General features: G+C 45.8%; 1 protein-coding gene across 2 annotated transcripts in view; it reads right to left on the bottom strand.

Annotated features, from left to right (window-relative positions):
- LCLAT1 (lysocardiolipin acyltransferase 1) overlaps positions 1–23,655 on the bottom strand; it is a 104,461-nt gene that overhangs the window by 77,216 nt on the left and 3,590 nt on the right. For both annotated transcript variants that reach the window (XM_073671800.1, XM_073671801.1), the window contains exons 2-4: positions 18,258–18,426; positions 16,407–16,605; positions 8,517–8,663 (exon numbers count right to left, since the gene is read on the bottom strand). In XM_073671800.1, coding sequence (XP_073527901.1) covers positions 8,517–8,663; positions 16,407–16,605; positions 18,258–18,422 — 511 coding nt within the window. In that variant the 5' untranslated portion in view covers positions 18,423–18,426. The remainder of the gene's footprint in view (positions 1–8,516; positions 8,664–16,406; positions 16,606–18,257; positions 18,427–23,655) is intronic.

Genomic DNA, 23,655 nt, shown 5'->3' with positions numbered 1-23,655 from the left:
GATGGTCAGCCACCTTCATAAGTGATGTCAGGTTGAAAAACAAAAATAATAATTATTTAGCATTCGATTTGTTTGTGATGTAAAAGAGCACCCAGAATCTCCGGTGGAATAAAGCTGTGCGCCTTTAATTAATGGTCCAGCACAGAAGAAGCCCAAGAATGTTATTCCCCTGTGGTCCAGTGTAATACCAGGGAGTTGTGTTATGTTCTTCCTTGGTGGTCTGGTATAATGTCACATTGTTTGTTCTTGGGTAGAAAATAATTTGTTTGATTGTCCCTGGCGGTCTAGAGTCATGCCCCCTCCATGGTCGCCTTGTACAGCCAAGTGTGTTTTTCCCTGGTGGTCTAGAAAAATGGCCCCTTCATTGTTGACCAACAGTAGAAGATTAGTGTTATTCTCTGGTGGTTTCGGAAAATGCCACTCCATTGTGTAGAAGGAAGAACTGAGACTATGGTATTATTTCCTGGTGGTCTAGGGTAGACTGGGTGTTGGCATTTTATTTCCTGGTTATCTCCCCCTCCATTGGGTCTAGGGTAGAAGAGGGGCTAGTGTGTTAATCCATTGTGATCTAGCACAAAGCTCCTTACTTTGCACATCTAGGGAGAAGAAGGGTTAGTGCGTTATTCCCTGGTGGTCTAGGGTAGAAAAGGAATCTTGCCTGGTGGTCTAGAGTCATGCCCCTTCCATAGGTTCTAGGGTAGAAGAGGGCTAATTTTATTATTCTCTATTGGTCTATGGTCATGCCCCACCATTAATGGTTTAAGGCAAAAAAAAAAAAAAGGCAAGTGCGTTATTCCCTGGTGGTCTAGAAAAATGGCCCCTTACTTGTCAACGGTACAAGATGGGTCACTGTGGTTCCTTGGTGGACTAGAATAATAGTCCTCCATTGTGTATGGGGTAAAAGAGTGTATGGCTTCATGTGTTCGTCCCTGGTGGTTTAGGATAATGCCCACTCCATTGTATAGAGAGAAGAACTGAGGCTAGTGTGTTATTCCCTGGTGGTCTAGTGTGCTATTCTTTAGTGGTCCAGTATAAAGCCCCCTTCGTTTAGGTCTTGAAAAGAAAAGGGGTTACTGTATTAATCCACAGTGGTCTAGCATATAATGCTCCCACCATAGCTGGTCTAGGGAAGAAGAACGGTTAGTATGTTCCCTGGTGGTCTAGGGTAGCAGAAGGTGAACGTATTATTCCCTGGTGGCCTAGGGTAATGGTCCCTCTGCTTAGGCTTGTGTAGAAGAGGGGTTAGTGTGTTATTCTTTAACTTTGCAGAATAATGTCACCTATGGGGTGTAGATTAGACCAGTGGCTAGGACCCAGCGTCCTGTGCGCCGACAAGATGTTGAATGTGATGACCAGGTAAAGGAAGGAGCAGTTGCTAATTCTCCTTATTACAGGATACGAGGGGCACGGGTCCTTTGTGTAGTATCACACAGCACTCCTCATAACCCATATACATAATCACAGTGCTGCTTGCAATAGCGCCCTCGTCTGGACCAAGGCGGGACTACGGCATGTTTGTATTATAGCCGTGTAACAGGGTCACACGTAAGGCACCCACTTAATTCTAGGGGCCCACCCTGTACTTCTTATGCTACAAGCAAAATCCATTCATATAATTACAGACTGCATAAACCAAAAAGGTTTCCAAGTGCAACCAACACGATGTGAGAGCACACGGCGACCCGGACTGGAGCACCGCGACCCTGCGAAAGGATGAAGAAAACATCTGAGGTGGGAGGACGACAACATCACTTCATCTAAAACATTCAATTTCAGTTGTTTTCTACAAAATGGTTGAGAAAACTGTAGAACTGAACGTCACTACATCCCGTCAGGATGACTTTTACTGTAATAAAAGCCACATTGCTCTGCCTGACCCCCATGCTCGACAACGCTCTGCCTGACCCCCATGCTCGACAACGCTCTGCCTGACCCCCATGCTTGACAACGCTCTGCCTGACCCCCATGCTCGACAACGCTCTGCCTGACCCCCATGCTCGACAACGCTCTGCCTGACCCCCATGCTCGACAACGCTCTGCCTGACCCCCATGCTCGACAACGCTCTGCCTGACCCCCTGCTCGACAACGCTCTGCCTGACCCCCTGCTCGACAACGCTCTGCCTGACCCCCTGCTCGACAACGCTCTGCCTGACCCCCTGCTCGACAACGCTCTGCCTGACCCCCTGCTCGACAACGCTCTGCCTGACCCCCTGCTCGACAACGCTCTGCCTGACCCCCTGCTCGACAACGCTCTGCCTGACCCTCTGCTCGACAACGCTCTGCCTGACCCCCTGCTCGACAAATACCAATGGACCCGGCAGGACCTCCCGACTCACACAGTCACAAAAATGCAGCATGAAGGACAATACCGTACGGCTGTGTATTGTGCACAGATGAGCAGGAGTCTCCCAATCCCATCAATAAATGAATGTGCCGCAAACTACAAGCATCAATAAGCAATTGTTACCTTTATTTATTTTTTACATAACACAACAAAGCACAACAACTGTGTGATACAACGTCCAGTAATCTGAAACCATGTTATACCAGAGCACATACATGAAGGAGACATAATCAGGTTATAACAGCCAGTCAGATTACGCCGAGCTGATGAAAATCGCGACACAGCCACTGAGGTAGATGTTAAAGGCGAAAGAGTCTGCTGCTAACTAATATATACAACAACCGAAAGAAAATACAAGAACTGGAGACGTCCTATCCACATGGCAGCAACAAGACCTCGATTACAGCTACCAGAGGGGCTGTCATCAAATTAAAGTTACAGCTGTTGGAATTAGAAATGGTTGTACAAGAATATAACTACTATAATACTGCCCCCTATGTACAAGAATATAACTACTATAATACTGCCCCCTATGTACAAGAATATAACTACTATAATACTGCCTCCTATGTACAAGAATATAACTACTATAATACTGCTCCTATGTACAAGAATATAACTACTATAATACTGCTCTTATGTACAGGAATATCACTACTATAATACTGCTCTTATGTACAGGAATATCACTACTGTAATACTGCCCCCTATGTACAAGAATATAACTACTATAATACTGCCCCCTATGTACAAGAATATAACTACTATAATACTGCTCCTATGTACAAGAATATAACTACTATAATACTGCCCCTATGTACAAGAATATAACTACTATAATACTGCCCCTATGTACAAGAATATAACTACTATAATACTGCCCCTATGTACAAGAATATAACTACTATAATACTGCCCCTATGTACAAGAATATAACTACTATAATACTGCCCCTATGTACAAGAATATAACTACTATAATACTGCTCCTATGTACCAGAATATTACTACTATAATACTGCTCCCTATGTACAAGAATATAACTACTATAATACTGCTCCTATGTACAAGAATATAACTACTATAATACTGCCCCTATGTACAAGAATATAACTACTATAATACAGCCCCCTATGTACAAGAATATAACTACTATATGTAGGGTGAATCTGTCGTCTTCTCTCTCGGAGATTGTGCAGCAGGATTCTTTTTTTACAGCGATAAAACCTACAGTCTATTTCCGGCTCTGACTAGCGCCAAACATTATTAATAACTTGTCATCTATACTTAAGTGCAGACATTTACAGGATGACGACTTTCGGATGTTTCTTCTGCTCCTGCCAAGCTCATTCTTTGTACCTCGGTCACAGTTAATCTGTAAAATGTTCCTCAACCTAGTTTTGCCTCTGACACCGGACAGTCTACGCATCTCCTTAGTCCGCTCCTCATCAGTCCTCTCCTTATTTTGGGACGAGATGTACAGTTTGGCGTTCTACGAGTAACGGCGTGACCGGCGAGAGGTCTCATGGTCGTCCTTAGAAATCATTGTGGATGTACGAAATCTGGAAGTCTTGTTGGAACGAGGGCGTCTGGGCAGTAGTCTTACACAAACACATTTCATCTTCTCCAGTTTGTGTTGGAACGACATGAGAGACTGAAGATATGAATTTGGTTGAAGGGTCTTTATAAAAACTTGCCTTCTTTGAAGTGGATGATATAGACATGAGACGAGTCGTTTCCAACCAGAGACTCCGTGCTGAGACGTTTCACTTGGATTAACCCCATAAAATGTGAATGGCAGCATCTGTGCTCCATGATGTATAAATAGCCCAAAAATAATAAAAGCAGGAAAGAAATTTTCAAATAAAAATTTGGGGAAAACCAGAGTCCTCGACTGATCTACTACTATAGCTCCATAAAAGGTGGGCTGTCTAATCATTAAGTAACCACAGAGGTCTCCTTCCCCTAAGCAGGGGAGGGTCACGGTTCTCCTCTTCTACTCAGGACCAACGCCTCCACTGGTATGAAGAGAGGTAATGGGGCTGTAGAATATTTAGCTATTTGGAAGATGTCAAATCAACGTGCCTGGACCCAAACTCTCCAAGAGTCTCCCCATCACACTGCAGAGCATTGCCCATCACACTCTAGAGCATTGCCCATCACACTGCAGAGCATTGCCCATCACACTGCAGAGCATTGCCCATCACACTTCCTCCACGGATTTGTCTTCTTCACATAAGGCATCCCGGTGCTATCTCCTCTCCTTTAAGAGACCCATATGATGTAGTAAAATGTGAGTTATCTTAGTAGACCGCCATTCATTGCTCCAGATCAGATGATCACATGCTAACTGTAAGCACTGTCAACTGTGGACAGGGGTCAACTAGATCACTGGGATCGGTCTGTGGCTACACACCAACCTGCGACACCTTCCTATTAGAGATGCGATTGAGTTACAGATGTTCTTCTGTGGGAATGCACCAGACAGGCTAACCGTCACTCCCAGCACACATCAATGCGCACTGGGAGCCCATGGTCCTGTTGTAGGTACACCATTGAACACTGGTAGATATCATCCCTTGCATTCCGGGAGCCCCCCCATGCAAGTTCTGCCGTACACCGGGAACCCCCCCCCCCACAAGACCCGCCGTATCCCGGGAACCCCCACACAAGACCCACCGTATACCGAGAACCCCCACACAAGACCTGCCGTATCCCGGGAACCCCCCACACAAGACCTGCCGTATCCCGGGAACCCCCCACACAAGACCCACCGTATCCCGGGAACCCCCCACAAGATCCGCCATATCCCGGGAACCCCCCCACAAGATCAGCCGCATGCTCAGAACCCCCCACAAGACCCGTTTTGGAGATGCTCGGACCCAGTCATCACTATTGGTCAGAGCCGCTCTGTTACACTTTTTTTCTGCATCTAATACATTAACTTTTAGAAATTACTGTTTGCCCCCTGACCAGTCAGGAACCTTATCACTTTATTAACCCTCCACCGTTCAGTCTGGTAACACGGGAAGCATAGAAGTGGGCGGCCGGCGTGCGTTTCTCTGCCGAGCAGCAGTGGCCTGTGGCTTCTTCTGCCAGAATGGACGGCACTCGATGCTCATAAGCGGCACCCAATGTCATGCAATTAGCACGGGGGGAAGCAGTCGGCTACTATATGCATTAAGGGTGGAAAGCAAAACCTGGTTGTCGGGGCGGATCTTCCAGTCCAAATCAGTACTAAAAAACCAGAGCATACACCGCAGCCACCATAACGGAAGAGAGCACACTGTATACAGCAGCATTTTCTGTAACTAGAGATACAGAACAGGCGAGTGGTAAAATCCTATTAGGCGCTGGACAGATCTGCAGCGACAGTACAACACGCTGCGTCATGGGTACGGTAAATATAATGACCCCACAGGGGAGGACGCTGCGGGGGATAATGCTTCTATAAATACTCCGCTCTCTGCTTGCTAATTACGGGAGACAGGTAGAAGCTTAATCTGGTGACGCAACCTAAAAGCCTCTGAGATAATCTTCCCATCCCGGGTCCCGGACGAAACGTCCTCCGTCTCCCCTCCTGATAAGCGGCATTACAGATTAGCTGTCACTTATGTGGATGGACTTGGCCGGGCGAAGGGGAAATCTGGCATGCGTCTCCAACCCTTTGTTACCGCTCAAAGACACCATTTGGAAAATGTAACAAAACTGAGCAAGTGAAATGAATGAACCTCAGCCGACCGTGGCGAGGAGGCGGCGGCGGATCTGATGTGTACGACATTTTATATCTGGAGATTTTTATAGATGCGGCAATACCCAATTTCTATTTTTTTTTTTAACTTCTTTATATTTAGACTAGAGTTTGTTTTTTTAATACAGGGTGATTCACTAGCTACTTTACCCGGAAAAAATGCTGTAACTTCTAAAAGATGGTCGACCGTACTGAAATTTGGACTGTCCATACCTTGGTTCATGAGAAACTGGTATTTTAAAGCAGGAGTTGAAAATGTCCACCATTTGCATCCAAGCATGTTCCATATTTCTGTATGTATGTCTGGGGTCATAGCCTGAATTTCTCGCTGTATGTTCTCCCGGATTGCCCGTAATGTTCGAGGCTTGATACTGTACACCCGTCCCTTCAAATGGCCCCAAAAGAAGAAATCTGGCAGACGTTTCCGGACGTCCTCCATCATAAATATCCAGTATTGTTCACCAACGGCAGAATACACGTTTTCGTTGGCGGATTTCGACCTCCAAACTTCTTTAGAAACTCACTTTGGCGCCTCTTTAAAGGACTCAGTTTTCCAATAAGATTTCACAATGAAACCACGCTCCTCCAAATTTAATCTCTACATCGTTAACAAATGAAGGAATTCAGCAGGAGTGAAATGCAAGCACCAGACATGAACCACCGACGCGCAGTGGAGACGACCGGCGGGTCGACAAATCGGCGAGACCACTCGGTGCAAGAATGTTTCACTCTCACTTCTCATGAACCAAAAGTATGTAAAGTCCAAATTTCAGACACAGACAGTGGTTAGACAGCAGCAATCAGAGCTGGCTCCGGTAGCTGCTAACAGGCTGAGCCTACTCCATACACCGGCACAAGACATAGGAAGCACTGGTACGACGTCCTATTGTGGGCAGGGCCTAAATTCATAAATGTGCAATGTACACATTGGAGCACGGCTCGTTACAATGTACCAAATCATTAAAGGAGATGGAAATGCAATGCATTGTAACCCAGAAGTTACCATGAAAGTGACACATAAAGCTGCCGGATCGCTGGTGATTGGTCTGTAGGGGTATCGTGGGGAGGTCACAATTCACTTTCGCCATGTTGCAACACAATACTGGGATCTCTCACCAGGCGAATTGTTCCTGAAGCTTAAGTGAGACAATAATGTCTTCCAGAATGAATGGAAATAATATTATCCATCGCTGACAGAAAGCAGAGATCTTGCAAACAGCAGATGCTTCATCGCTTTGGAGAATAATAGGGGTTAGGCTGTGTGCCCACGATGCGTTTTTTAAGCGTTTCCGTAGCCGCAATTCCGCCGCTGAAACGCTTAAAAAACGCTTGGTAGAAGGTCTGCAACGTTCCCCAATGATAATCCGCATGTGCTGTGCACATGCTGCGGAAATTTCCGCTGCGGATTATCATTGCGGAAAAATCTGCAGAACGACCATTAATTTTGGGGAAGCATGGCGTTTGAGCCACCACTGACTTGCATTGGAAAGCATAATATCCCATGACTACATGTGCACATGTGGATATGAAGCAATTCAATTTGCGGATGGTACCCGGGTCTGGAGAAGAGGAGAATCTCATCCAGACCCGGGTACCATAGTACCTGTAAAAAAAAAAGAATTAAAATAAAAAATAAACATTATACTCACCTTCTGATGGCCCCCGGTCTCCTTCTCCGGTGTCTTCGGCTGCTCGCGGTGGTAAAAGGACCTTCCATGACATCATTTAGTCAAGTGACAGGTCAAGCGACCGCTGACGTCGGCGAGTCATCGGAAGGAGAGTATAATGTTTATTTTTTATTTTCACCATTTTTATTTTTTTTAACTATTGATGCTGCATTTGCAGCATCGCTACTTGGTCAAACAACATAAATCCACGCTGGTTGCATGGATTTATATAGTGTGACCAAGTTGTCAAGCACTTTTCCAAGTGATGCTAAAATCGTTTGGAAAAGCGCTTGACAACCCGCATGCGAAATCGCATGATCAAAACGCTTCACAAACGCTTCTACCTGGCAGAAAAAAACGCATGTAAAATCAGCATGCTTCTAGCATTTCTGCATCGTGGGCACATAGCCTTATAGTTAATGCGATGCTGCTCCCAATACATCCAGATTATGAAATGTAACATCAAATCATTATCCAAGAACGTCACCCCGGACTTCCCATCACACTCACGTGGGCGCGAGAAGCTGAGCTAGGATGTGCTGTTTGCAGGGATCTCACAGCTCTGTCTGTGCCGCCTGAGAGCCGGAGGGGAAACACTGAGAGCCGGAGGGGAAACACTGAGAGCCGGAGGGGAAACACTGAGAGCCGGAGGGGAAACACTGAGAGCCGGAGGGGAAACACTGAGAGCCGGAGGGGAAACACTGAGAGCCGGAGGGGAAACACTGAGAGCCTCTTGGATTGCTTGTTTACTAACCTGTCAGATCAGTTCCCTCCGGAAAGATGAGAAGTTGGAGCGGCTCCTTAATGTCACAGAAGTAATCCAGCATTGCCTCAAAGTGACTCTTGTCTTCTTCCCATTTCCTGCGAATGAATATGAAGGCGGCGACCTGCATGGCCCAACCTAGACGGGGATAAGAAAGAAGACAAAGTCAGCGACCGCCGTGACCAAGTATGAGTACAGGAATATGCTCTGTTATTCGATGTAGTCAGCCAATTAACGCTAGGAAATATTATGAGACTATATTCATAAAATCCTCTGCAAACACATCCGCATGTGATACTGATATCAGCAGCAGTACTATCACAGGCTGTAGACTATGGGAGTAGTAGTCCTAGGAGTGGTAAATGCACCTGCATCTTCCTTTACATGTAGGGAGGGCTGACCTTTATCGGTTTTCTGCAGGTGTGAATGGAGCCTTACAAAACACTTACAATGTAACGAGCTGTAGGCGTGCATCAGTGGGCAGAGATTACAAGAAGTGTGCAGTCTTTAGGTGGAAACAACAGTGTTCTCATTCACTGACAGCAAGCAGAACTCTCAACAATAAAAATATTTATAAAGATTAAAAAAGGCGGCTCTGTCAGAAGGGGGTCTGCGTATTAAACTCCTAACAGAGTTGGGCAAGTCTGCCTAAAAACAAAACATACTCCACACTGCTTAAGGGGACTCTGTCAGCACAGAATGACTGTTCAAACCAAGCAGAGGCCCTCGGTGCACCCTTGGTGTGGCCAAATATTTAAGTGCACATCCACATCTACCGCAATTAAACCAGAACTGTCAAACAAGACGGAGGGGTGGAGGTAGAGGGAAAACAAGGTGGGAAGGTACTCTGAACTTTTTGGTCACACCAAGAGTGCACCAAGCATCTGTGCTTGGTTTGCACAGTCAGCCTGTGCTGACAGAGTCCCTTTAAATAACAAACCTTAATTCTGTATGCATTAAGTCTCAAGTGCCGAGAGGGCGGATTCAAGTCAAGCAAGAGGACAAATTGTTGGCACTGTCATCCTAATGGTGGCAAAAGTCTCACAAAACTGTGGTACACGGTGGTGGCATTCATGAAAAAATGCTGCTAGGTGTGGGTGTTGGCCTCAGTGAACCTTGTTGGCCTCAGTGAACCCTGTGCATGCATAGGCCGGTCCTACAGAAGCACATGCGCAGTGAGCTCCCAGGTGTGAGTGTTGGCCTCAGTGAACCCCTGTGCATGCATCAGCCGGTCCCAGGGAAGCGCATGCGCAGTGAGCTCCCAGCTGTGAATGTTGGCCTCAGTGAACCCCTGTGCATGCATCGGCCAGTCCTAGGGAAGCGCATGCGCAGTGAGCTCCCAGCTGTGAGTGTTGGCCTCAGTGAACCCCTGTGCATGCATCAGCCAGTCCCAGGGAAGCACATGCGCAGTGAGCTCCCAGGTGTGAGTGTTGGCCTCAGTGAACCCCCGTGCATGCATCGGCCAGTCCTAGGGAAGCGCATGCGCAGTGAGCTCCCAGCTGTGAGTGTTGGCCTCAGTGAACCCCTGTGCATGCATCAGCCAGTCCCAGGGAAGCACATGCGCAGTGAGCTCCCAGGTGTGAGTGTTGGCCTCAGTGAACCCCCGTGCATGCATCGGCCAGTCCTAGGGAAGCGCATGCGCAGTGAGCTCCCAGCTGTGAGTGTTGGCCTCAGTGAACCCCTGTGCATGCATCAGCCAGTCCCAGGGAAGCACATGCGCAGTGAGCTCCCAGGTGTGAGTGTTGGCCTCAGTGAACCCCTGTGCATGCATCGGCCGGTCCCAGGGAAGCGCATACGCAATTCAGTTAGCTTCCATCTGTTTGCATAGGCCTCATTGAACCCCTGCGCACATACTTGCATCGTTAACATTAAACCCTGGATTCGGGCATAGCCAAGCGCTCAACAGGGCACGAGTCATTTGATTCCTGGGGCTGTGTAGGCGCGGTAAGCAGGTACCAGACGTGGGCATCGTCCTAATTAAGCTGTGACAGATATGTAGTAGTTCTAAGGGTCCACGGTCAGGCATTTACTGCACATGCGCCTGCCCAGGAGAGGACAGAGCATGCGCTGGGTTTCAGTGGCGGGCACAGTGAAAACACACTGTACTAGTACGGTGAGGAGGTTTTTCTGACTCCAACCAGACCCTTTTCATGGCATGGTCCTGCCCACTGGGAACTTTCCATCTAATTTACATAAATATTATATTTTTGGTTCCTTAGTAAAAGGTACCTCGAGACAAATGCATCCCCTTTAAGATTTATATGTTTTGGTTAAATCAGGATTTTGTGTTTAATGTATTTTTTAAACATTATCATTGGCCAATGGGGCTTTTTTAGTCTCTACCTTCCTATTTCAGGAAAAACACGCACATTAGCCATAATAATCAGATGAAGAAACTCAGACCCAATCTTATCTACTGAAGCATCTAATGAGCCAGAGGTCATTGTGAAGATAGGAGGAGGAGGTGATCTGTGGCATCACCTATTGTGAATGGTGGATCCTGTGTTATCTACTGTATATAGAGGTGTTATCAGTCATTGTACAGGAGGAGGAGGTGAGCTGTGATATCACCTATTGTGAATGGTGGATCCTGTGTTATCTACTGTATATAGAGGTGTTATCAGTCATTGTACAGGAGGAGGAGGTGAGCTGTGACATCACCTATTGTCATAGGTGGATCTTGTGTTATCAGCCATTTAAAGAGACGTTGTCTGTCATTCTGATAACAGAACTGCTGAAAACGGTTCCTGAAAGAATAGGGAGAACGAGTCTAAAATAGTCATAGTGGCCAGTTTTAGAATTGCAAGATTGCGCATTTGTTTTTTTATTGAAAGTTATTAAAAAAAAAATTAAAATCTAAATAAAAAAGTATATAAAACACAAAGACCTGTTACAAACAATAGATCATTTTCTGATAAAAAAAAAAACTGCAATAACAAAGTGAATGTGTTAACTAAAAAAAGCCAATAAGTGAGCTGCGGGGGACGGGGTCCCGTGGGGGTTAGGTCTGGATTAAGCAGTGGAGAGGAGCAGGTATACGTGGAGGAGGAATGCAGGGAGCGGAGGGCACGGCGCAGCCTCTACCTTATATAGTCACTTTCTAGGATTTCTGGGATTTCATGCACTCTTCATTTGACCATTAAAGGTAAAATAAGTTCCAGCTGCAATCTAACAGAACCAGCTGACTGCACGAGCGAAGATTCGGGAGGAAAAGGGGGAAAATCTGCTGGAATCTTGGCATAAGGAAAACAAACAGAACAACCAGAGGAAAACAAGAGCGCAGAGAATGCGGTAAGGGGCGAAGGCATCTTAAAGGGACAGAAACAACAGGCAACAAAGTGTGTGACTTTCTAACACCAAAAAACAGACAAAAAAAAAAAAGAATCCCCTGGCCCCCATGTATTTATATTTAATGAATAGATTCCATAGTTAAAGGGATCTCCAATACTTAATTATTGCATGGGTCCTTTGACAATAGACCGATTACAAAGAGACCTTGCAATTTCTAATTCAACCTGGTAGTTAAATGATCGATACTCCCTGCAGTGCCTCCGCTGGAGAAATGAAGTATAACACAAAATCCAATTCATATGAATGGGATGACTGAGAAATGAAGGACAGGACCAGAGTCCTCCAGAGTGAGAGACGCTCTCCATTTCCCAACCAAGAACACAGGACTCCCACCCATGAAAACAACCCCTTTAAGACTAGTTGCAAAATCAGACTTCACCTGTAAATTGTCTGCCCAGGAATCCAAAGCCATGGTCTCGTAAAAGGGCGTCTAATGGGACATCGCAAAAATAAGGATTCTGAATTAATTCTGTAAAAGTTTTTTTTTAAAAGTTCTAGTATATGTTTAAGTTTCCAAGCAGCTTAAAACTCTCTCCTTGGTGTCCGTGAACAGAAACATTTCATTTTGCTTACAATCAGGAGGCTAAATCCCTGAATTTTATGATTTTAATAATTTTTAACAGATTGCGGTGTAAAAAAAAAACATACACATACATTTTTGCCAAATATATATATACACTGCTCAAAAAAATAAAGGGAACACTTAAACAACAGAATATAACTCAGAGTAAATCACACTTCTGTGAAATCAAACTGTCCACTTAGGAAGCAACACTGATTGACAATCAATGTCACATGCTGCTGTGCAAATGGAATAGACAATAGATGGAAATTATTGGCAATTATCAAGACACCCTCAATAAAGGAGTGGTTCTGCAGGTGGGGACCACAGACCACATCTCAGTACCAATGCTTTCTGGCTGATGTTTTGGTCACTTTTGAATGTTGGTTGCGCTTTCACACTCGTGGTAGCATGAGACGGACTCTACAAACCACAGAAGTTGCTCAGGTAGTGCAGCTCATCCAGGATGGCACATCAATGTGAGCTGTGGCAAGAAGGTTTGCTGTGTGTCAGTGTAGTGTCCGGAGGCGCTACCAGGAGACAGGACAGTACAGCAGAAGGCGTGGAGGGGGTCGTAGGAGGGCAACAACCCAGCAACAGGACCGCTACCTCTGCCTTTGTGCAAGGAGGAACAGGAGGAGCCCTGCCAGAGCCCTGCAAAATGACCTCCAGCAGGCCACAAATGTGCATGTGACTGCACAAACGGTTAGAAACCGACTCCATGAGGGTGGTATGAGGGCCCGACGTCCACAGATGGGGGTTGAGCTCACAGCCCAACACCGTGCAGGACGCTTGGCATTTGCCACAGAACACCAGGATTGGCAAAGTCGCCACTGGCGCCCTGTGCTCTTCACAGATGAAAGAAGGTTCACACTGAGCACATGTGACAGACATGACAGAGTCTGGAGACACCATGGAGAGCGATCTGCTGCCTGCAACATCCTTCAGCATGACCTCCATGAGCTCGCCAGAGGTAGCCTGACTGCCATTAGGTACCGAGATGAGATCCTCAGACCCCTTGTGAGACCATATGCTGGTGCGGTTGGCCCTGGGTTCCTCCTAATGCAGGACAATGCCAGACCTCATGTGGCTGGAGTGTGTCAGCAGTTCCTGCAAGATGAAGGCATTGAAGCTATGGACTGGCCCGCCCGTTCCCCAGACCTGAATCCGATTGAGCACATCTGGGACATCATGTCTCGCTCCATCCACCAACGTCACGTTGCACCACAGACTGTCCAGGAGTTGGCGGATGCTTTAGCCCAGGTCTGGGAGGAGATCCCACAGGAGACCATCTGCAACCTCATCAGGAGCATGCCCAGGCGTTGTAGGGAGGTCATACAGGCACGTGGAGGCCACACACAATACTGAGACTCATTTTGACTTGTTTTAAGGACATTACATCAAAGTTGGATCAGCCTGTAGTGGGTTTTTCACTTTTATTTTGGGGTGACTCCAAATCCAGGCCTCCATTGGGTAATAAATTTGATTTCCATTGATGATTTTTGTGTGATTTTGTTGTCAGCACATTCAAACTTGTACAGAACAAAGTATTCAATGAGAATATTTCATTCATTCAGATCTAGGATGTGTTATTTCAGTGTTCCCTTTATTTTTTTGAGCAGTGTATATATGCTTATTTTTTTTAACACAAAAATCTGATCATTTTCTGATGGCACATTCCCTTTAAGAAAGGTAATTTCCTCCAGGCGGCTCGGCTCTTGGCCAGTCTCCCAATATAAGAGATCGGAAACAGAGCCGTCCGTCTCGCATCCTGTGTTTTCCACATCTGTCACCTGAGCTCCACACAGAACAGATTACCAGCGCGGCAGGAGTCCGGAGAGAAGCAGATGAGAAGGTCCGGCTCTCCAGGGACGTGGTGATGCTCAGATCTAAATAAGACGAAAACCCAGAGAGCGGTGGACAGCGAAGAATCCACCGCGCAAAAGAAAGGGGAGCGAAGGAAACATGGGAGCGTCCGCTGCAGGTCCAGACACGGCCGGAAGGTGAAAATGGAAAACTGACTTCTTCACCCACCACCCAGCTGTGGTTTCCCACTTTCCAATTTTTGCACTTTCATATTTTCCTCCCCTTCTTCCAAACGCCATAACTTTTTGATCTTTCTATTGACCTCATCACATGAGGGTTTGTTTTTTTGTGGGATGAGTTGCACTTTTGAACGAAACCATTCATATTACCATATAATGCACTGAAAAACTTTAACGTGAGATAAAAAAATAAATAAAAACCACCACCACCAATGTTTTTATGGGGCTTTGTTTATACAGGATTTAACATGCAGTAAAAATAACCTGAGCCTATGTCTGTCCTGTGGGCGTACACTCCCGAAAAGAGCTCACGTTCGCTCTGCCGTCACCATTGCGGTCTATCGCCACAGCATACGTCCGGACCCCGTTTCGCGGGGGATTTTAGGAAGTATGCCACGATGGGAACACAAAACGCAAAGTGAAAGCACCCTTACAGCCAATGAAAACACAAAAGTCATTATCTCAGTAAATTAGAATACTTTATAACAGCAGCTTGAAAAATAGTTTTAAAACCCGAAATGTTGTCCTACTGAAATGTATGTTCAGTAAATGCCCTCAATACTTGGTCGGGCTCCTTTTGCATCAATTACTGCATCAATGTGGCAATGTGGCATGGAGGCGATCAGCCTGTGGCACTGCTGAGGGGTTATGGAAGCCCAGGTTGCTTTGATAGTAGCCTTCAGCTCGTCTGCATTGTTGGCTCTGGGGTCTCATCTTCCTCTTTACAATGCCCCATAGATTCTCTATAATAGATTCTCTATAATAGATTCTCTATAATAGATTCTCTATAATAGATTCTCTATAATAGATTCTCTATAATAGATTCTCTATAATAGATTCTCTATGGGGTTAAGGTCAGGCGAGTTTGCTGCCAATCAAGCACAGTGATACTGTTGTGTGTAAACCAGGTATTGGTACTTTTGGCAGTGTGGACAGGGGCCAAGTCCTGCTGGAGAATGACATTTCCATCTCCAAAAAGCTTGTCGGCAGAGGGAAGCATGAAGTGCTGTAAAATCTCCTGGTAGACGGCTGCGCTGACTTTGGTCTTGATAAAACACAGTGGACCTACACCAGCAGATGACATGGCTCCCCAAACCATCAGTGATTGTGGAGACTTCACACTAGACCTCCAGCAGCTTGGATTGTGGCCTCTCCACTCTTCCTCCAGACTCTGGGACCTTGTGGAGTGTGTCAGTGACTGCCTTCCGGACATCTGTCAAGTCAGCAGTCTTCCCCATGATTGTGGAGCCTACTGAAACAAACTAAGGGACCTTTTTTAAATGCTCAGGAAACCTTTGCAGATGTTTTTTGTTAATTATTTTAATTTACTGAGATAATAACTTTTGTTTTTTCATTGGCTGTAAGCCATAATCATCAACATTAACAGAAATAAACCCTTGAAATAGATCACTCTGTGTGTAATGACTATATAATATAGGAGTTTCGCTTTTTGTATTGAAGAACTGAAATAAATTAACTTTTTGATGATATTCTAATCTATTGAGATGCACCTGTAGCTCTTCACCATCTTTAGTGGTGAAGGATATCAGCTCAAAGTGCAGGGTCCTGAAAAGCAATTAGACCAAAGTTTCTTCCCATGGATGCCGAAAGAGTCAGACTGTCAGGGTCTGCAGTCCGAACCGGGTATGCATCTAAAAGAAAGTGTGTGCCGCCACTGTACTGGAAAAAGGGAAAGCGACGGCGCAAGTCCTCTCTAGACAAGAAAACTCTTGGTGAATGGAAACCATTAACAAGTTGGTCAGCTGTACGAGTGACCGATCCAACATCAGCAGCTTGTCTGAGGTTTGCACCAAGCAAGATAAAAGTAAGAGAAAAAAATCTGAGTCTTGTACAATGACATATTAATATATATTATATACATACACAGCAGGATATTAACTGGTGGAAGGAGCAGTCACTCACCAAATCCCGGGACGGCTTTAAGACTGGATTTGAGGCAGATTTTTTCCAGCCGGAGGTAACTGTATCTCAATAAGCAATTCCATAGGAACATCCAATCCAGCCGGGTCCGATGGTTCATGATTATAACACTGCGCTCCCCCGGAATAAATCCATCTCCTGTTATTACCACTTTGGCGCCAAACACCAACTCCAGCAAAGCCTGAAACAGACGGCGAAACCAGAGTTTATTCACAGCCCAAAAGTCCTCTACAGACAGGAGACATAATGACGGACGGGACACAGCAATCACTGAAATTCAGCTTAACCTTCGACCCCACTCGCCCCCGGTGTAAAACCTCCGCTATGTCGTCTGCCTTTACTACCATGTGACAGACCAGCCGGTGGTGCGGAGCTCACTGATACCAGCGCGGTCCTGTAATAGGAGCCACTGGGGTAACAAGTCCGTCCATGACATTCCTCCTGGATCTTCCCCCATCATCTATGACTGATGTTATTGAGAAATGGAAGGAAAAGCAGCAACTCAGCCACGAAGTGGAGCCCCCGTAACGTTACAGAGTGGGGGGCCGAGTGCTGAGAAGCAGAGGACAAAAAAGTCACTACCACTCTGCTGACCCCATAACTGTAGAGTCCAGAGCTCCTCTGGTATCAGCACAAACACTGCGCCCCCGCCGGAAGCTTAATCCAGCCGTACATCACCAAGCACAATGCCGAGCGTCGGATGCAGTGGTGTAAAGCCACCACCACTGGTCTCTGGAGGAGACGTGTTCTGTGCAGTGACGGATCGCACTTCTCTATCTGCGTCTGATGGAGGGATCTAGGTTTGGTGATTCCAGGAGGACGTTGCCCCCTGACTGCATTGTGCCCGCTGTACAGATGGGGGAGGGGGATAATGCTATGGGCTGTTATCAGGGGCGGCCGCGGACCCTCAGCTCCAGTGATGGGAAATCCTAATCTTCAGCACAAGACATTGTGGACAATTGTAGCTTCAGCTTTGTGGAAGACCCTTATTTGTCTCCCATGACTGTGCCCAGAGCACAAGATCCATACAGACATGGAGGGAGAACATAAGTGGCCACACAGAGCCCAGACCTCTGCCCCATCCTATAATTGTGCGCCTGGACTCTCCCCAACATCAGGATCTGACCTCAGAAATGTCTCAAAAAATCTTTTAAAAATCCCAGAAGAGCGGAGCTGTTATATCTGCAGAGGACGACTCCATATTAATGTCTAGGGATGTAGATGGAGATCAGAAAAGCTCCTGGAGGGGGATGTGGAGGGGGCACATACTTTCCTCCATATAGTGTATACAGACATTACATTACTGATCCTGTGTTACATCCTGTAGTATACTCCAGAGCTGCACTCACTATTCTGCTGGTGCAGTCACTGTGTACATACATTACATTACTGATCCTGAGTTACATCCTGTATTATACTCCAGAGCTGCACTCACTATTCTGCTGGTGCAGTCACTGTGTACATATATTACATTACTGATACTGAGTTAAATCCTGTATTATACTCCAGAGCTGCACTCACCATTCTGCTGGTGCAGTCACTGTGTACATATATTACATTACTGATCCTGTATTGATCCTGAGTTACAGCCTGTAACATACTCCAGAGCTGCACTCACTATTCTGCTGGTGCAGTCACTGTGTACATACATTACATTACTGATCCTGAGTTAAATCCTGCATTATACCCCAGAGCTGCACTCGCTATTCTGCTGGTGCAGTCACTGTGTACATACATTACACTATCCTACATGGCATTGGTTGTAATGGGAAGAGGATTTTCACATGTCTCTATGGTGAATACAGGACTGTATGGTACAGGCGTCTCTCTTACCACGGGGAGGGTCAGCCACGTTGCCACGATCCGATCAGTCAGCCACCGATACCAGCTCGGAGACACAAATATCAAAGGCAGAAATGGGCCGAGCATGAAAATGCTCCCGAAAAAACTTCCCAGAAACAAAGTGCAGACAAAGTAGACCCCTCTCCATGACACCATGGCTCTGAAACGCAAGAGAAAAAGAAGTTAGAACAAACGCAGCATTTCCCTCCCTCCAGCAGTGACACCTCCCCAACTGTCGCAGCCTCACCTCTGCTTTCCCCATAGTCACAGCAGAGCCCATTTCTTCTTATCCTCCCCACCATCACAGTCCCACAATGCCCCCTCAGTCAATGGGTCTGAGACAAATTTCTTTTTAAGTGGTGCCAGCAACAGACACCGATCATCCAAACCTCAAGACACATCTGACCCCGGCAAGACTTCGCCATTTAGGTCCTGATCCACCAAAAAATTTTTGCAGCAGATCGCGCAAAATGAAGGGCTAGGGCTGTCCGGGACAACCACACGAGGCTTATAGGGGCACGTTATCACCTATCGACTTGCTGGGGGATACAATGCTGAGACCGTCTTCGCTCCCACGATCGTGGCTCTGAAATGCAAAAATGGAGCAGTGGCTCGCCATCGCTCTAATCGTCATCTATGTGACTGCCGGAGCTAGCCAGATGAGCCAAACGTTGTAGTCTACTATCTCAAATAGTCCACACGCGTGTCCTCCCCTTCATTGAAACTAGGCATATTCGAGGATAAATGACAACTTGCCGAGTTCAGTATGACCTGTGACTTCTAATATCTGCTATGCAAAGGCTCCTGATGACACGCTCACTCTCTTCTCTCATCATGGCTACACATATCTGCCACTATTAAAGCAAAGCTGGATGAAACTGCTGATGCAGACGGCGAGTTATACACACACATCTAATATTCGGCATGTCCCTCCATCCCGTATCTGCAGCATCAGAGCATCAATGACCGCTAAACTTGAAAAGTCTCTGTTCCCGTTTTACTAATTTAATGAGGATTCCATCCAGGATTCCCCACACCCCTGAAATAAACATGAAGGCTATGTGCCCACGATGCAGAAATGCTCAGGATTTTTTCCTGAGCGTTTCTGCATCTCCCTGGCAGAAAAAACGCATGCGGATTGTACATGCGGATTGTACATGCGTTTTTCCTGCCAGGGACATGCGGATGTGAAGCGTTCTTCACATGCATTTCCGCATGCAGGTTGACAAGAGCTTTCCAAGCGATTTTAACATCACTTGGAAAGTTCTTGAGAACTTGGTCACACTATATAAATCCATGCAAACAGCATCCGGCATGGATTTATATAGTGTGACCTCAAAAGAATGGTAAAAAATAAAAAAATAAATCTATACTTACCTTCTGATGGCCCACGCAGTCTTTATTCGCTAAGTCCTGGCTTGCCGGCAGCTCGCGGTACACTGAAGGACCTGCCGTCACATGACTAAATGACGTCAGCGCAGGTCCTTCAGTCCACAGCTGCCGGCAAGCCAGGATAAAGACACCGGGGGCCGCCAGAAGGTAAATATTTTATTTTTTATTTTATTCTTTTTTTTACAGTTTTCTATGGTACCCGGGTCCGGAGGAGAGTCTCCTCTTCTCCAGACCCGGGTGCTATCCGCACATTGAAACGCATGGATTCTGCATGTACAGATACAGTGATACGTAATCCATGCGTTCCAATGCAAGTCAATGGCGGTGAAAACGCAGCGCTTCCGCAAAATAATTGGTAGTGCTGCGTTTTTTTCCACAATGATAATCCGCAGCAGAAATTTCCGCAGCATGTGCACAGCACACGTGGATCATCATTGGGGAACATGGCAGGCCTTCTACCAAGCGTTTTTAAAGCGTTTCTGCAGGGTTTTTGCCGCTGCGGAAGCACTTAAAAAACGCATCGTGGTCACACAGCCTAAATCTGCCTCTAATGCAAGTGAAGGGTAATTTCCCAAACTAGTCCACATGCCCCTGAATACAAAAAAAAATAATCCAAGTGGATTACTGTCCGAGCCATGGAAAAAAAAATACAGAAAAATGTGTTCTTCCTGTAGAATTGCAGCACATCCAGAGCAGAAATCCGAGTGTTGGCCACAGCAATTTGCTCTCAGGTTAAAACGTGATAAATTGTAGGAAAATTAATTGCACCATAGAACTGATACAATATTATGGATCTTTCCATAGATCTCCAGTAGATGCAAAACTCTTCACTCCCTGCACGCGGCTGTCAGGATATGTAAAAGTTACAATCACTGGAAAGCCACAGGGCGGAAACCATATACATGAGGACACAAGCGTAAGTGTAGGAGCTTATATGACGTCCTCCTCACCTCTTCTCGCCCTGATCTACCTTCCACGTTTCTAAACTGATATTATGTTATTTATAGAGAAAGTGTGTTGTGAATAATTACACCGATTGTTACATACGGCGACGTAAACTGGGAACAAAGGATGAATCACTCGGCTCCAGCGCGTCGCTCGCTTCATTTTCATAACATCGTGTCTGCCTGTTTACAACTATTAAGTAATTATCCGGTGACTACATAATAGTAAGAAACACTAGGCACAATTACCATAATCCCAGACGTGTTATATACAGAGAACAAGTCATCACATCCTCTTAACTACATGGAAGTGCACCTGCCAGGCATACGGCACAGCGCACCTGCCAGGCATACGGCACAGCGCACCTGCCAGGCATACGGCACAGCGCACCTGCCAGGCGTACGGCACAGCGCACCTGCCAGGCATACGGCACAGCGCACCTGCCAGGCATACGGCACGGTGACATTTTTGGGTGGAGGAAGCATGAAGGAGTTGGCTCACCTGTACTCGACCATGGGATGGTATCTAAGCGTTGGTCAGCCAGGTGGACGCGTACCTTTATAAATGATCTCCATGCAGATTGCGAGGCAGTTATCAGGGAGTGCCATCACTAATAATCAGGGCACGCGTGTGCCAATCTGTGGGGTTGGCCAAGTGGCATGGTGTAAGATATAGGAGGATTAAAATCCTGCAGCCTGACAGATAAGGAACTGCATGCTGGGACTCGCAGTTTTACATGCCAATATACAGTCGTGTGAAAAAGTGTTTGCCCCCTTCCTGATTTCTTATTCTTTTGTTTCAGATGACAAAACAAATGTAAATATTAAACAGATAACGCAAGTAACCACAAAATGCAGTTTTTAAATGAAGGTCTTTATTATTAAGAGAAAAAGAAATCCAAACTTACCGGGCCCTGTGTGAAAAAGTGATTGCTCCCTAAACCCAATAACTGGTTGGGCTCTCAGCAGCAACAACTGCAATCAAGCGATTGCGATAACGGACAATGAGTCTTTTACAACGCTCTGAAGGAATTTTGGCCACTCATCTCTGCAGAATTGTTGTTGCTGGTGTGTTTTGGATCATTATCCTGCTGCAAAACCCAAGTGCGCTTCAGCAGGTCCTGAAGCAGCAAAACAGCCCCAGACCATCACACTACCACCACCACCATATTTTACTGTTGGTTTGATGTTCCTTTCCGGAAATGCTGTGTTACTTCTACGCCAGATATAATAGGACATACACCTTCCAAAAAGTTCAACTTTTGTCTCGTCAGTCCACAGAGTATTCTCCCAAAAGTCTTGGCGATCATCAAGATGTTTTCTGCCAAAACTGAGATGAGCCTTTATGTTCTTTTTGCTCAGCAGTGATTTTCGTCTTTGATCTCTGCCATGCATGACATTTCCCAGTCTCTTTCTTATGGTAGAGTCATGCACACTGACCTGAGGCTAATGAGGCAAGTGAGGCCTGCAGTTGTTTGGATGTTGTTGCGGGTTCTTTTGTGACCTCTTGGATGAGTCGTCGCTGCGCTCTTTGGGTAATTTTGGTTGGCCGGCCAACAGGTTCTCCACTGTTCCATGTTTTCGCCATTTGTGGATAATGGCTCTCACTGTGTTTCACTGAAGTCCCAAATCTTTAGAAATGGCTATAGCCTTTTCCAGTTTGATCGATCTCAATTACTTTGTTTCTCATTTGTTCCTGAGTTTCTTTGGATCGCAGCATGATGTCTAGCTTTTGAGGATCTTTTGGTCTACTTCACTTTATCAGGCAGCTACTAGTAAGTGATTTCTTGATTGAGAACAGGTGTGGCAGTAATCAGGCCTGTATGTAGCTAGGGAAATTGTACTCAGCTTCCCAAAGATGTGATAAACCAGAGTTAATTTATGTTTTAAGGAGAGGGGGTAATCACTTTTTCACACATGTCCCTGTAGGTTTGGATTTCTTTTTCCCTTAGTAATAAAGACCTTCATTTAAAAACTGCATTTTGTGATTACTTGTGTTATCTTTGTCTAATATTTAAATTTGTTTTGTGATCTAAAACATGTGTGTGTGACACAAACATGTAAAAAAAATAAGAAGTCAGGAAGGGGGCAAACACTTTTTCACACAACTGTATACCATACATTGCCCAAAGGCATAGATCTTAAATAAAAATAACCTTTTTTAACTCTAGCCGACTGTACAAGAGAAGTGCTGAAAAAAATAAAAATCCAACAAAAGACACCGTTATGGTGTCCCTTGAATTTACAGCAAAAACAGATCACCAGCAAGTGTCACGCTGTCGCCCTGGGCCTAAATGTTGGACTATATGACATACATTCAAAGAGTGTGAGGAGGCCATTGTAAGGAGGCAACGCATCCGCCAAAGCAAGGACGGCTCCATACTTTGAAAACAGGTGGGGGAAGGGAATCACAATGTCAAAAAAGTATAAAAAGATACCAGGGGGTTGTACTAAATCTCATCGAAAAAATTAGCACATCATGGGTGGGCCCTGAGACACACAAGAAGTCGAGTGTCAGCTGGAGAGTGGCTGCACACGTGACTGACTCTACAGCCAGGAACGGGGAACGTAGCGTGCTGTGACGTTTTGATTTAGTGAGACATACTACTATCATATGTAAAAAAAAAAAAAAAAAAACACGTTCTAGCCATTATATAACTTCTATCCTGAAGTCATTGCCGGTTTCCCCGCTACAGTCTCTATTATTTATTATCTCTGAGCTTGTGAGTAGAAACTAGCCGCTGTAATGTCTCCCATACACAGCAGACACAGACATGAGGGATCCTTCTTCCCCTGTCTAAGAAGCACATGTTCAGAAGCAACAGCAGAACGAAGGACTTTATTTGGCGGTACTGAGCAGAGAAACTGTGAATACAGCGATGGGGTGAGAAAAAAAACAAACTTAAAACTATACAATTATACAGCAATACTAAGCAGAGTAGTGGTAAATCCAGATCTGCAGTGAGATAAAACACTAGAAAGAAGCAGCAGTATGAAGGACATTATACAGCAGTACTGAGCAGTGTACCTGTGAATCCAGGACTGTAGTGAGA

This window comes from Phyllobates terribilis, unplaced genomic scaffold (genome assembly GCF_046119375.1).
Source record: "Phyllobates terribilis strain yellow unplaced genomic scaffold, ASM4611937v1 Scaffold_3__8_contigs__length_932513732, whole genome shotgun sequence".
NCBI classification, from domain to species: domain Eukaryota; kingdom Metazoa; phylum Chordata; class Amphibia; order Anura; family Dendrobatidae; genus Phyllobates; species Phyllobates terribilis.
This window is presented reverse-complemented; position numbering and strand designations above follow the sequence as displayed.